Source organism: Gymnodraco acuticeps, unplaced genomic scaffold, assembly GCF_902827175.1.
Source record: "Gymnodraco acuticeps unplaced genomic scaffold, fGymAcu1.1, whole genome shotgun sequence".
Lineage (NCBI taxonomy): Eukaryota > Metazoa > Chordata > Actinopteri > Perciformes > Bathydraconidae > Gymnodraco > Gymnodraco acuticeps.
The window spans coordinates 698,448-712,507 of NW_022991022.1; the positions used below are offsets into that span (position 1 = coordinate 698,448).

Here is a 14,060-nt window from a genome sequence, read left to right on the forward strand (position 1 = left end):
ACTGATGGTCTCAAACACATTAAGAAGGCAAGTCATTCCACACATTGACTCTTGACAAGGCACACGTGTTCATTGAAAACCATTCCAGGTGTCTACCTCATGAAGCTGACTGAGAGAAGCCAAGAGGGTGCAAAGCTGTCATCAAGGCAAATGGGAGCTACTTTGAAGAATCTAAAATAAAAATCATATTCTTGATTTTTTTAACACTTTTTTGTTAACTAGATAATTCCATATGTGTTCTTTCATAGTTTTGATGTCTTCAGTATTAATCTACAAAGTAGAAACATATTAAAATAAACAAAAACCATTGAATGAGAAGGTGTGTCCAAACTTTGACTGGTACTGTATATAAAACACACACATTTTCATATTTAGCAGGTTCCCTCATCTATAATCATTTATACAAGCGCAACTTTGAACATGTACAGCAGTAAAATGCAACATACGAAATATCAAGAAACATCATACATTAAACACCGACATGGAACATTTTACTGCACCATCATTACTTTTACATAAGAAGGTGCCGTCAAATGTTCTGTTAACCTGTTAAGCCCCAAGGTCCCCCTCGGCGGGTACTTTTTTTTTTCACTACACTGTGTCTCAGGGGATCTTAATATTTAAGAACCTATTAATATGTTCTACCAGATTAACGGGAATAATCTCAGCTAACTGATGATACAAACCATTTTTACCAAAACACAATTCTCATAAGAAGCATCTAAATGACCCCTTAGCGAAAAATGCTAACTAACCTTGGCACTTTGGCACAGAATTCAAGATAAAAGATACCCTTATTACTTATCGTAGCTGCACATACAAGATATCCGATTAAAGCTGAGGTTCCTCAGATTATTTAGGTATAGTATCATCACTGAGTGATCCACACTCGCGACAGAGGAAGCAAACACAGACATCCCAACACGTACCTTTACGTAGCTTTTACGGGAGATCGTCTCACCTTAGCTGTCAATCTGATCAAAAGACTTGTTCAATGGCATTAAAACGAGAAAAAACGCAGCTGAATCGGTTAATCCATAGGTTGATAATTTTTCTGTGGAATAATTTTTTTTATTTATAATCCATAATTCCATTTTTATGTAAAAATCGGAGAGTAAAAGTTAGCTGCTAATGGTAGCCACCAGAGTTATCGCAGCTTCTGGTTTTGGCTATGCGTCAGTCTCACACACACACACACACATTACCAAATAAGGAGTATGTGGGAGTTCCCCTCGATTCCATTGGCTCTGACGGTTAGAAAGAGATGTCATTCAGCAAAATCGAGCAAGGGGGGCCAGAGATAGGTCAAATCCACCCAATTGACCCCAGAAGTGGGTTTTTTTTGCTAAATCTTTCTAAAAAGGTCAAATTTCACTTGTTTTGCATTAATCTTGATACAGGGTACTCATTATATGTTGTAGTTTGGATTCCTAAAGCTTTTAGTCTACCATCCCATCATTCAAGGGTGGTTTTCACTATAAGTAATTGTATTTTTTTTGACGGACACAATAATTAAAAACATGTTTTACTGTGTTCAATCTGAATTTACTTTAAAATAAAAAAATCTATTGATTCTGACACTTCTACATCCAACTCACAGGTGTAATCTTGCTTTGGGAACAAAGATTATTAATTTCACTTTTTTAGAAGGGAAGATATGGTAATTTGTTCTGGGAATGTCATTTTCGAGCCTGAGACCTGAAAAACAGGCTCGGGCTTAACAGGTTAATACTTGCATACTTTTACTTAAATAAGGTTTGAATGCAGGATTTTTATTTGTAACAGAGTATTGTAATTCTCTACTGTAGGTAGTGCTGCGTACCTGGACTCACATTCAGGTTCAGGTCCGGACACAAGTCCAGAGGTTCAGGTTCAGGTCTGGACTTATAAGTTCGGAGCTAAATATCAATCGAAAATTAACTCATAATCAACTCAAATTCAAACTCGTCAGGTTTATTGTGCTCCCTTCCAACTTGTGTCTACATTTCTCTACAAAGTACAAATGTACACTTTTTGCCACTTAGTCTACAAATGACTTAAGCCAGCAACTACAGTGAACTACTACAAAGTTCAAACATTTATTTCATTTACCAAACTAAAGTAACCAAACAGTCCCTGAGCTGACTGATCCTAAATCCCTAAAACGTTGCTGAAAGGTAGAGTGTAGAGTAGACTATACGCATTACACTGTTACAGGTCTACTATACAGTATAGGCTACACTGTAGTGACTGTACAGTCAGAGTGTACTGTACTGTCTGTACACCATTTATTTTCTACAACTCTACATGTGTACATTATACAGTACATACTACATACAGTGGGGCAAAAAAGTATTTAGTCAGCCACCAATTGTGCAAGTTCTCCCACTTAAAAAGACGAGAGGCCTGTAATTGTCATCCTAGGTACACCTCAACTATGAGAGACAAAATGAGAAAAAAAAATCCAGAAAATCACATTGTCTGATTTTTAAAGAATTTATTTGCAAATTATGGTGGAAAATAAGTATTTGATCAATAACAAAAGTTCCTCTCAATACTTTGTTATATACCCTTTGTTGGCAATGACAGAGGTCAAACGTTTTCTGTAAGTCTTCACAAGATGTACACACACTGTTGCTGGTATTTTGGCCCATTCCTCCATGCAGATCTCCTCTAGAGCAGTGATGTTTTGGGGCTGTCGCTGGGCAACACAGACTTTCAACTCCCTCCAAAGATTTTATATGGGGTTGAGATCTGGAGACTGGCTAGGCCACTCCAGGACCTTGAAATGCTTCTTACGAAGCCACTCCTTTGTTGCCCGGGCGGTGTGTTTGGGATCATTGTCATGCTGAAAGACCCAGCCACGTTTCATCTTCAATGCCCTTGCTGATGGAAGGAGGTTGTCACTCAAAATATCACGATACATGGCCCCATTCATTCTTTCCTTTACACGGATCAGTCGTCCTGGTCCCTTTGCAGAAAAACAGCCCCAAAGCATGATGTTTCCACCCCCATGTTTCACAGTAGGTATGGTGTTCTTTGGATGCAACTCAGCATTCTTTCTCCTCCAAACACGTCTAGTTGAGTTTTTACCAAACAGTTATATTTTGGTTTCATCTGACCATATGACATTCTCCCAATCCTCTTCTGGATCATCTAAATGCTCTCTAGCAAACTTCAGACGGGCCTGGACATATACTGGCTTAAGCAGGGGGACACGTCTGGCACTGCAGGATTTGAGTCCCTGGCGGCGTAGTGTGTTACTGATGGTAGCCTTTGTTACTTTGGTCCCAGCTCTCTGCAGGTCATTGACTAGGTCCCCCCATGTGGTTCTGGGATTTTTGCTCACCGTTCTTGTGGTCATTTTGACCCCACGGGGTGAGATCTTGCGTGGAGCCCCAGATCGAGGGAGATTATCAGTGGTCTTGTATGTCTTCCATTTTCTAATAATTGCTCCCACAGTTGATTTCTTCACACCAAGCTGCTACCCTATTGCAGATTCAGTCTTCCCAGCCTGGTGCAGGTCTACAATTTTGTTTCTGGTGTCCTTTGACAGCTCTTTGGTCTTGGCCATAGTGGAGTTTGGAGTGTGACTGTTTGAGGTGTCTTTTATACTGATAACGAGTTCAAACAGGTGCCATTAATACAGTTAACAAGTGGAGGACAGAGGAGGCTCTTAAAGAAGAAGTTACAGGTCTGTGAGAGCCAGAAATCTTGTTTGTTTGTCGGTGACCAAATACTTATTTTACCGAGGAATTTACCAATTAATTCATAAAAAATCCTACAATGTGATTTTCTGGATTTGTTTTTCTTATTTTGTCTCTCATAGTTGAGGTATACCTAGGATGAAAATTACAGGCCTCTCTCATCTTTTTAAGTGGGAGAACTTGCACAATTGGTGGCTGACTAAATACTTTTTTGCCCCACTGTACATAGTGATGTACATATATACTGTTAGAAATTATTTTGAATTAAATTCACTATTTAATTTAATTCAGTTTTATTCTGAAAAAAACGGAAGTTCACACTATTAACTTAATACTTTTATTCTGAAATTTTTCACTTCCGGTTAGCATTAGCATGTGGCGAAATGCTACGTTTTCAAACCGTGAATCGAAGGTGAAATGACATGTGATGTTGTACACTGAGCACACTGGGATTAGCACTCATTTATTGACGCTGAATAACGTTTATCAGGGAATGTTTAAATAACCACAGACACCAGAATTATGTAATTTAGCAACAGAAAAAGGCAGGAATTGCATTGAACCCGCCCCCCGACGACGCCGGCCAATAGGAGAAGACCTCAGATGACAACAGGAAGAGCAAGCCAATAATTGATCTCTTCTACCTGCTGACCTGGGCTGACGGGAGATGAGGAGAGCGCCTCCTTTTGTAATTTCATTTGTACACCACCGCATCTTTTGTGTAATTAAATGCTGTTAACTTTTGTAAGCTTCCCTTGACTCTTTTCAGTCTCTCCTGCCTTCAGGGAGGTTTTAGATGGTTTAGAACAAGAAGGAGAATATACGTAAGTGCTAGTTTTTTTGTGAGTCCAAGTACCGGTTCCCGACGTTCCGGACTTGAACCGAAACTTTTTACAAGTCCAGTACCGGTTCGGCGTACCGGTACGCAGCACTAACTGTAGGCGTAGTGTATCTGTGAACGATCCCACATAGAATTCATTGTTTACATTGCAGCTAGTGCTATGCCGGAAGAAGAAAAAACGTTTTCATTTTTAACTGGAAGTGGAAAGGGGCGGGCCTACATAAGGTGAATTGAGCCAACACAAATACACAATAGGTGGGACTAATGCTGCGTTCAGACCGGACGCGATGCGACATTTGGGGGCGGCGCGATTACATGTAAAGTCAATGCAGAGACACGATCAGACGCGAATTCGCTCCGACGGCGCGCATGAAGTGGTGGACGCGGCGCGAATCACACGATTTGAAGGGGGCCGCGTCAAACGCGAGAGTTCAATTTTTTCAACTCGGGCGTCAAATTCACATGACGCGTTCTCGTGGAAGCCAATCAGCGTTGGGATTCCCTCTGACGTCCCTCTGACGTCCTGCTGTTGATCAGTTGTAAAAGATGCAAGAGAAAATAGTGTGAGTGGGTTCCCGGAGATATATGATGTAATGTCGTATATCTACCGGGACCGCAACAAGAAAGAGCTCGCATGGAGGAAAATAAGCGAGGAAGTAGGCATACCTGGTAAGTTATACAAAATATACATCCGTTGTTTGCTTGATTACAGATTTAGCATTAACCAAGTTGGCTCAACCGCCGGTTTAACGGCAGATAACGGTTAAAAGTTACCATTTGTAAACATTTTTTTCTTGTCAGAGGAGGTATGCCGAAAGAAATGGAAGAGTATGAGGGACACGTATGTCAAAGAAAGGAAGAGGGAGAAGGAAGATAAAAGGAGTGGGTCAGCAGCAGGGACCAATAAAAAGTGGAGATACTCTGCGGTCCTGTCCTTCCTCGACCCATTTGTTACCCCAAGAAAAACCACCAGCAATATGGTGTCAAGGAAGACAGGACCTCAGAGTATGGAGGTGAAGCACAGGGAGCAGACGGAAGAGATTGGTTGACAAGTGGAGACACTCATTCACACTGCATAGGAAAGTCATACAGAATATCTCCAAAAAAAAATGTAAATCAAAGTTTAAGAGAATATCAAGGCTATAACTGCTTAATTTATCAATAAGTAATTATAATAATACAAGTGCAATTGTAAAAAGTTGTATTCTCACAAAATCTAGAATTACATTACCTGTTCCATTTTACTATCTCATTATTATATTTGCCTCAATGGAATACAAAATACATCTTTCTTATATTTTCAATATTTACAGATGAACATGAGTTTTCAGAGGGCAGTGAGGCAGAGGATCATGATGATCCCCCTGATGCCCCTCCTGCTGTCTCTGCTGCTGTCCCCACTGATGCCCCTGCAGTACCTAGTGGTGTAGGCAGAGCACCAAGGGGAATGTAAATGACAGTTTTGATTGCATTTTATTGTATTGATGCATTGCTGTACCTTCACTAAAAAAATGATATTTGTTTTTGTCATGCAGGAAGAAAAAGGCCCAGGAGTGTAGTAGACAATGAAAAGGAGGTGCATGAACGCCTCCTTGAGGCCCATACACGGGGGTCCGGTGCTCTGCCTGCCGCCCCACTCTCGGAGAATGAGCATTTCCTCCAAAGCCTGCTTCCTTCCCTTCAAAGACTGCCAACGCAGCAGAAGAACTTTGTAAAGTTTGAAATACATTAATTAATTTATGAAGCAAGCACAGTTGTGCTAAATTTGGAATTGTTATAGATTACCTGCCATGGGTTGACAAGCTTTGAAGGGAACAAACCAGGCTTTTTAAAAATATTTATAATCATTGTATATATTTATTTAAATTGATAATACAACTTTGTTTAATGTTACCAACGTATGTTCCTTTATTCTTTCGCCATCACATACTTTTCTTTAGGTTTCTTTATGGTCATCACATAATTAATAATGTAATTTAAGGTGATTGTATTGTGCACAGTAGTGTAAAGTAACTAACTTTTACTTGTAACAGAGTATTCCTAGTCACATATAATCCTTTCTAGAAATATAAGTGTCACATATAACAAAACCTGAGAGTGGAGACGAGGTGCGACAATATTACAATAATTTATTTATATTTAAACAAATAAACGAAGACAGCAATAGGTCCCCCGAGGCTGGCATGAAGAGAGTGCCAAGAGGAATGAGGCCGAGGGACGAATCCGGTTTGGCTCTCGGCTCCCCGACCCTGGTGCAGCTCATCAGACAAATGCCGGCCCCACAGCACTGGATCCTGTAATCACACACACACAGAGCCGACGGCACCCCTCGTGGTGTGGAGGGGTCGTCACAATAACAGACTGCATATTTTCATAATTCTATAACATTCAAAGTCAAAATGTCCTTCTATTATATACTTTGCCTAAAATCATAAAGTCATTTAAAAAGCAGAAAGTGGCACCACCTCACAAAACAATAATTCATGGATTTAACAGAAATAATTATATGAATTGGTGACCTAAATCTGGTGTTGGGATAGAAATGTTGCAGGAGGTTGCTCAATAGTATGTGTGGGTGGCTCTTAAAAGAGCCTTTTAATGTGTGCTGGTGCATTACACGTTGTTTTGCCATGGGACCGTTCCCTCTGCATTGAAGTATGATGTGAACACCTCCCGAACTCTGATGGCCTCTCTTGCGGAGTTGTTGGCTACAATTCTTCCTAGACCTGGCAGTGGCTCCACATCAGCAACTGAGAAGGCCATCTGTGTGTTTGCCTGGGTTGTCCTGTGCAATAAGTTATGCAGAATACAGGTAGCCTTCACAAACTTCTCTGCAACTTCTGGCTGGACCTCAATTACACGCCTGTACATCCTCCACTGAGAGGAGAGAATCCCAAAGGCATTCTCTACGACAAGCCGAGCTCGAGACAGACGGTAATTAAATATTCTGCGCTCTCTGGGAAGGTTGCGCCCAGGGAATGGCCTCATGAGGTTTTTCCTGAGAGGAAAGGCCTCATCTGCAACAAATACATGTGGCAGGGGTCCCAGGTGGTCACCTCCTGAGAGTGGCAGGCCAGCAGGCAGTTGGTGGGAGCCAGATTTCAGGGCTTGACCAAAAGCAGAGTTGGCCAGAATGCCACCATCACTAGTTATTCCATTGCCCCCAACATCAATGACACGAAAGCAACGCTCTGCATCCACAACTGCCAAAAGAACAAGTGAGAATGTTCCTTTGTAGTTAAATAACTGGGATCTTGTGTTTTCTGGGGCTTTGAGGACAACATGTTTCCCATCCAATGCTCCACAGCAGAGAGGAAAGTTCCACCGCTCCTCAAACTTCTCTGCTATTGACCTCCACTCCTCTGTAGAGGGCACAGCCATGAACTCCTCCACAAGGCAGTCCCATATAGCAGTGGCCACATCAGGGATGATGGTAGAGACTGTTGAGACACCAACACGGAAGCTGTTGGCAATTGTCCTGAATTAATCTCCTGTAGCAAGATACCTGCAGCACAAAAGAAAAGAAACATATATAAAATAAATCAAACAAAGTTGTATGAAGACATAACCTGAAAAAGTGGTGTAAAGTAACTAAGTAGGCTACATTAAATGGTATGTATTTAATACCTTTAGTTACTTTCCAGATTTGAAATAATGATGTGAAATATAATCAAGTGTTAAATCAGATTAGACAATTAGTAAATTCACAAGCTACCCTGCAGTATACAAAGTAATTAAAACTATCATGATGGGAGTTATTTAAGCATCCCTTTTAAACATTTATTATAATTAAATAACAGCAAACAGTTCATTTTGATCCATAGTGCTGTGGCATTGATTTACCATGACGTGCAAGATTCATGAAATATTTTGTATTCATATTAACACGCTAATAAAAAACAAAACAAAGCAACTTACCGGAGACATATTAACAGGCGCTCCGCAACTGAGAGGGAACGCCTGTAGTTTGTGTCCATCCGGGAAATCCTGACACCAACCCAAGCTAGAAGATCATCAAACTGGACACAGGTCATCCTAAAATACCGCTGGAAACGGCAGTCATCCAGGCGCAGTTCCTTGATTAAACAATGATATTCACCAAACTGTGTGCGATGCTTGATTACATTGTGAACCCAGACAGAGTGGCGTTTGTTGCTACGTTTGTAGGACTTCCACAGAAGGTACAAAGCAGCAATAATTGTTATATCCTCCATAGTTAACGACAGAAATAACCAAAACGATCTTGCATGGAAATGTAAACAACCTCAACTGTCCGTCAACGGCGCGGCGCGTCAACGGTATGTCTGTTTTGAATGACGAGATAAAACAAACTGCAAGCCGCGGTGAAACTGCAAGCCGCGGTGAAACTTGAGCGATTAGAGCGAAGCGAATATTCGCATCGCGTCCTGTGTGAACGTAGCATAAGAAAGATAATGTGAAAATATAAAAACAAAGGCATTAATTAGGGCTGCAAAATGTCTCCCATTGTAATGGTGATTAGATTTTTAAATGCTAACACTTAACAGTTTGTTCTGACTGTGTGTTTCCTGTTTCCTGCAGATGTCCAGCTGCTGTTGGTGGTTAAAGAAGAGTTTCTCCCTGACCAGCAGGAGTGGAGCACCAGTCTGGACCCGGAGGACCCAGAGCCCCCCCCACACATTAAGCAGGAACAGGAGGAACTCAGGATAAGTCAGGAGGGAGAGCAGCTTCAGGAGCTGGAGGAGGCTGAGATCACCAAGTCCACTTTCACTCCTGACCCTGTGAAGAGTGAAGATGATAAAGAGAAACCTCAGTCCTCACAGCCTCATCAAAGACAAACTGAACACATGGAAACAGAAGCTGATGGAGATGACTGTCGAGGACCAGAACCAGCCAGGAGCTCAGATCCAGAGAGCAGTTTACAACCAAAGACTGAGGACGACACTGGAGACTCTTCTGAACCTGACACTGAAGACAGTGCTGATTGGAAGGAGACCAGAGAACCTGCATCAGGCTCAAACTCACTGAAAAATAGACATGAATCTGTCAGTGATCCACAACGTAGTGATGAAAATAAACCATTCAGCTGCACAGTCTGTAAGAAAGCTTTTTCACGGAGTGGAAATTTAAAGGACCACATGAGAGTCCACACAGGAGAGAAACCACACAGCTGCTCAGTCTGTAGGAGAGCTTTTTCACGGAGTGCACATTTAAAGAAACACATGAGAGTCCACACAGGAGAGAAACCACACAGCTGCTCAGTCTGTAATAAAGCTTTTTCACAGACTGCACATTTAAAGGCACACATGAGAGTCCACACAGGAGAGAAAGCACACAGCTGCTCAGTCTGTAAGAGAGCTTTTTCACGGAGTGCACATTTAAAGAACCACATGAGAGTCCACACAGGAGAGAAAGCACACAGCTGCTCAGTCTGTAAGAAAGCTTTTTCACAGAGTGCAGATTTAAAGGCACACATGAGAGTCCACACAGGAGAGAAAGCACACAGCTGCTCAGTCTGTAAGAAAGCTTTTTCACATAGTGGAAATTTAAAGACACACATGAGAGTCCACACAGGAGAGAAAGCACACAGCTGCTCAGTCTGTAAGAAAGCTTTTTCACGGAGTGATAGTTTAAAGACACACATGAGAGTCCACACAGGAGAGGAAAAATAGAGCTGCAATGTTTGTGACAAAAGATTTAAATGGAATAATCGTTTCAAAAGACATAAGTGTGTTGGTCGTCAGCTGCTTCTGTAACTGTCAGGGAATACATTTGTCTATGTTGTATCCTGATGACCTCATGCCGTTACATGTAATATGTTACTCCCTAAGCCTGATTTCCCCCACCTTCAACCGATTCGCTAATAATCACAAATCTTCATTTTCTTTGACCTCTTGACTCGACTATTTCTTGTTTAATAATCGTTACATCTCCTCAGGACCAAGTTCCTGTGTCCTGCCTTTCACCTGCTGATCACCGACTGCTCATTTAAGGTGGACTCACCTTTACAAGGGACCAGCTAGTCTTATGGCGCGTTTCCACTGCAGGCCTCGCTCGGTTTGGTTGGGCCTTATTAGGCCCGGCTCACTTCAATGCTGCGCTTCCATTACAGTTTATGAACTGGGGTAGTTACTATAGTAACGCAGTGTAGGCTACAGACACAAAACATGGACATTACAATAACAAAAAGAGACATTCCTATCTCAGACAAAAAAAAAACAGAAACAAAAATAATAAATCACAGTCAGTTGGTCACTTCAACATTTCATAAACAAAACAAAAAATAGGTTGACAGTACAATATCATCAAAAGCATGTATTATTCCTTTTTATCCCACTCTTCACTAGAGCTGATTGTTTCCCATTTCATGGTGTGTTGAGCCATCCTTTGATTCTTTGTGGCAATCATCCTTTCCAAAATAAATTTTGTTTTTAATCTACTTTTCACACACCTTAAATTCAGATTTCCCCTTAATTGAGCTTTGAAAATCAGTATTTTTGCCAGAAGAATAATTGTATTCATCAACTGTGTATTGTCCTCATCCAAAAACCCAAACAAAAGACCAGAGGGAGTAAATGCAAAATCAATATAAAGTGTCTTAAGCCCATTTTGAATCTCAGTCCACAGTCTTGCAACATATGGACAATACAAAAAATAAATGCATCTGGTCTTGCTCTTCCTCCTCACAGAATCTACAAAGTGGTGACGGTTCAATATTAAAAGTGGTGAGTTGTTTTTTGTAGCGATAATCTTGTAAAAGATCTTCAGTTGGAAGATTCTTGAATAGGAATCAATTGTTGTTTTGTATATGGTTCTAAAAAATGGTTTCCTGGGTATCAGAATATTAAATTATTCTTCCCAGAAAGAACAGACTGCATGAGGAAAAGCAGTAAGGCCCTTGCTCTGTAAACAGTGATCATAAATGATTCTATTTATTTTCATTTTTGAAAACCATTTCTGACTTCTTGTTGTCGGTTTCCATCTTTTTTTTATTTGCGTTTCCAGTTAGTTGGAAAAGCTGAAAGCAGCTGGTTAAAGTGAAGGAAATCACATATCTGACCATACATACAGCGAAAACACTGATATGAAATTAAATTACCTGTGCTATCTAGTAAATCATTCATGAAAATAATTCCCTTTCTCAGGAGACTTTCCCATAATAGTGGTTTTCCATCTACTTCTGAGTGCAACCATACTAATTGATTTTGGATTTATTCTGGTGTATCTGGGGTAATACTGGAAACTCAACCAAGCCTTCAATGCATCTCTAACAAATGGTGAGATTTCTACTAATATGTATTTGAATAACCATCACAGTGGTGAGATTTTAATTGGAAAAAGGGAAACAGTTTACAGTCAAAAAACAAGTGCCCTGAAAATAAGTTCTGACTTGTTCTCCAAAGACTATTATGATACATTTTATTAATCCAAGATGCTTTTAAGGATGAATTCATTGCTGCCACCTTTTTTAAGTTTAGTTCACCATTTTCAAGTGTATTATATGTATTGCCTTTTTATCTTGGCAGGCTTATTATTCCAGATTAACTTAAACATTCGTTGTTCAAAGCTTTTCAAAAAAGACGCCTCTGGGAGGGAAGTGAAATTAAGAGATAAACAAACTGTGGAATCACAAGAGCATTAATTAATGTAATCTTTCCCTGTAAGGAGAGAGCTTTCCCTTTCCAAGGTTGAATTATTTTCTCCGTTTTCTGCATTTTTCGCAAAAAATGTACCTTAACTAGATCTTTGAGATTTTCTGGAATATGAACTCCCAGAACATCCACTGAACCATTACACCATTTGACTGGAGCTGAGCATTGTAGCTTGAAATATGTGCCTTTTAATGTTCCTATTCTCATAATACAGCATTTATCAAAGTTAGGCCTTAGCCCAGCTAATTTTGAAAAGTTATTTAAATCAACTATGAGGGCATCTAATGCAGTTTTTTCAGGCTGTAGAAAGAAAGCTGCATCATCTGCATATAATGTTACTTTTGTTTCAATACCATTTGATCTTAAGCCTGTTATACATGCATTGTTTCTAATTCTGATAGCAAGAATTTAAATGCATAATAGAAACAGATATGGAGACAGTGGACACCCTTGACGTACGCCTCTGGACAGGCTGAAGCTTTTTGATAAATATCCATTATTAACTATTTTACTGGTAGGTTGGTTATATAAAACCTTCACCCACTGTATAATGGTTTCCCCAAAATTAAAGAATTGGAGGGATTTTTGAATGAAATCTCCTCTTACTGTATCAAAGGCTTTTTTAAAGTCATCAATACATTTCCATCCTCTTCATGATTATCTATCATATCAAGCAGATGGCGAATATTATATCCAATAAAACGCCCTTTTATAAAACCTGTTTGATCATGTTTTGTTATATTCCCAATTACTATTTTGATTCTCCGTGCAATACTGTGAAGCTGACAATTGAGCGTCCCGACCAAGCAAGGAGGCAGAGGCAGAACGTCCAAAAATACAACCCGGTGTGGGCATTTATTAACTCATACACATATGATATGACACAGCCTCAATCTGCTGCTCCTGTGCGCACAGTCACCAGCCACCACACTACCAGCCTCCAAACAGACAGGGCAACAGAGCCTAAATACACACCCACATTAATCAAACCAACAGGACACATGTGCACACAATCAGCAACAGACTACAGACATGGGGATGGTGGAACACTTTTCAACATAAAACAGAGACAGAGAAACTGAAACACAGACAGATGAACAAACTACATACACTTTGCCACCAATGAAGCTACAGAATCCGTAACGGAGGCCGAGATCTATGGCCCCAGAGATCACCTCCTTTACATTTCCTCACCCCTCTCCCCTGGAAGCACAGTGTCTTAAAAACCTTGGCTTCCCTGCAAGGTTTCTGCTTCCCCTTGGTTTCCTCAGGGGGGGGCGTGAAGTCAGAAGGAAGCTTCCCTTTCTTCCTCTTCGGGATCTGATTCTTCCTCTCCCGGCGCTCCTGCTGGTTCTGCTGCCTGACGCGATCTCTCTGACGGATCTTTTCGGCCATTTTCACCCGCTCCTCCTGGGCTAGAAAGGCCTCTTCCTCGTCTTTAGTTTCCTTCTCCTCTGCCAATTTCTTCGTTGAGAGCCGGGACTGCGGCCTCTCTAGCTGAGCAGGATCCGCCCTGGACCGCTGCATCAGCGTGGCTATCTGCTGCTTCATCTGGATGAGCTCCCTCTCACCAGAATGCGTGACTCCACCACGACTCCTTAACACCACATTGCGTGGTGGAGTCACTAACTTTGTTACATTTACGTGTCGGCACCACGCAAACAACCCCAATGTAAAGTGAATGAGGCTCCTTTGTCGTGGTGCACACACGCATTTCTACAACGTCCTGCAGTGAGCTTTGTATTCTATAAAACGTTTTTTAAATCTACTTTATAGCTTGTGAGCTTAACTCACGGGAGGCTTCTTTTATTTTATTTGTATACATAATAATTTTTGTTTTTCGTCAGAATGTATTATGGTGCATTATTTACCAATTTTTGTTCTCAAAAAACAGTGCATTGT

At 40.8% G+C, this 14,060-nt stretch overlaps 1 protein-coding gene across 1 annotated transcript; it reads left to right on the top strand.

The window, feature by feature from the left end:
- Positions 1-9,581: 9,581 nt before the first annotated feature.
- LOC117559510 (zinc finger protein 79-like) lies at positions 9,582-11,984 on the top strand (the record flags this gene model as incomplete). The annotated part of the gene is made up of 2 exons (XM_034236304.1): positions 9,582-9,902; positions 9,975-11,984. Coding segments are annotated over 2 exons (525 nt in total), but the record flags the coding sequence as incomplete, so codon positions are not given.
- Positions 11,985-14,060: the final 2,076 nt, after the last annotated feature.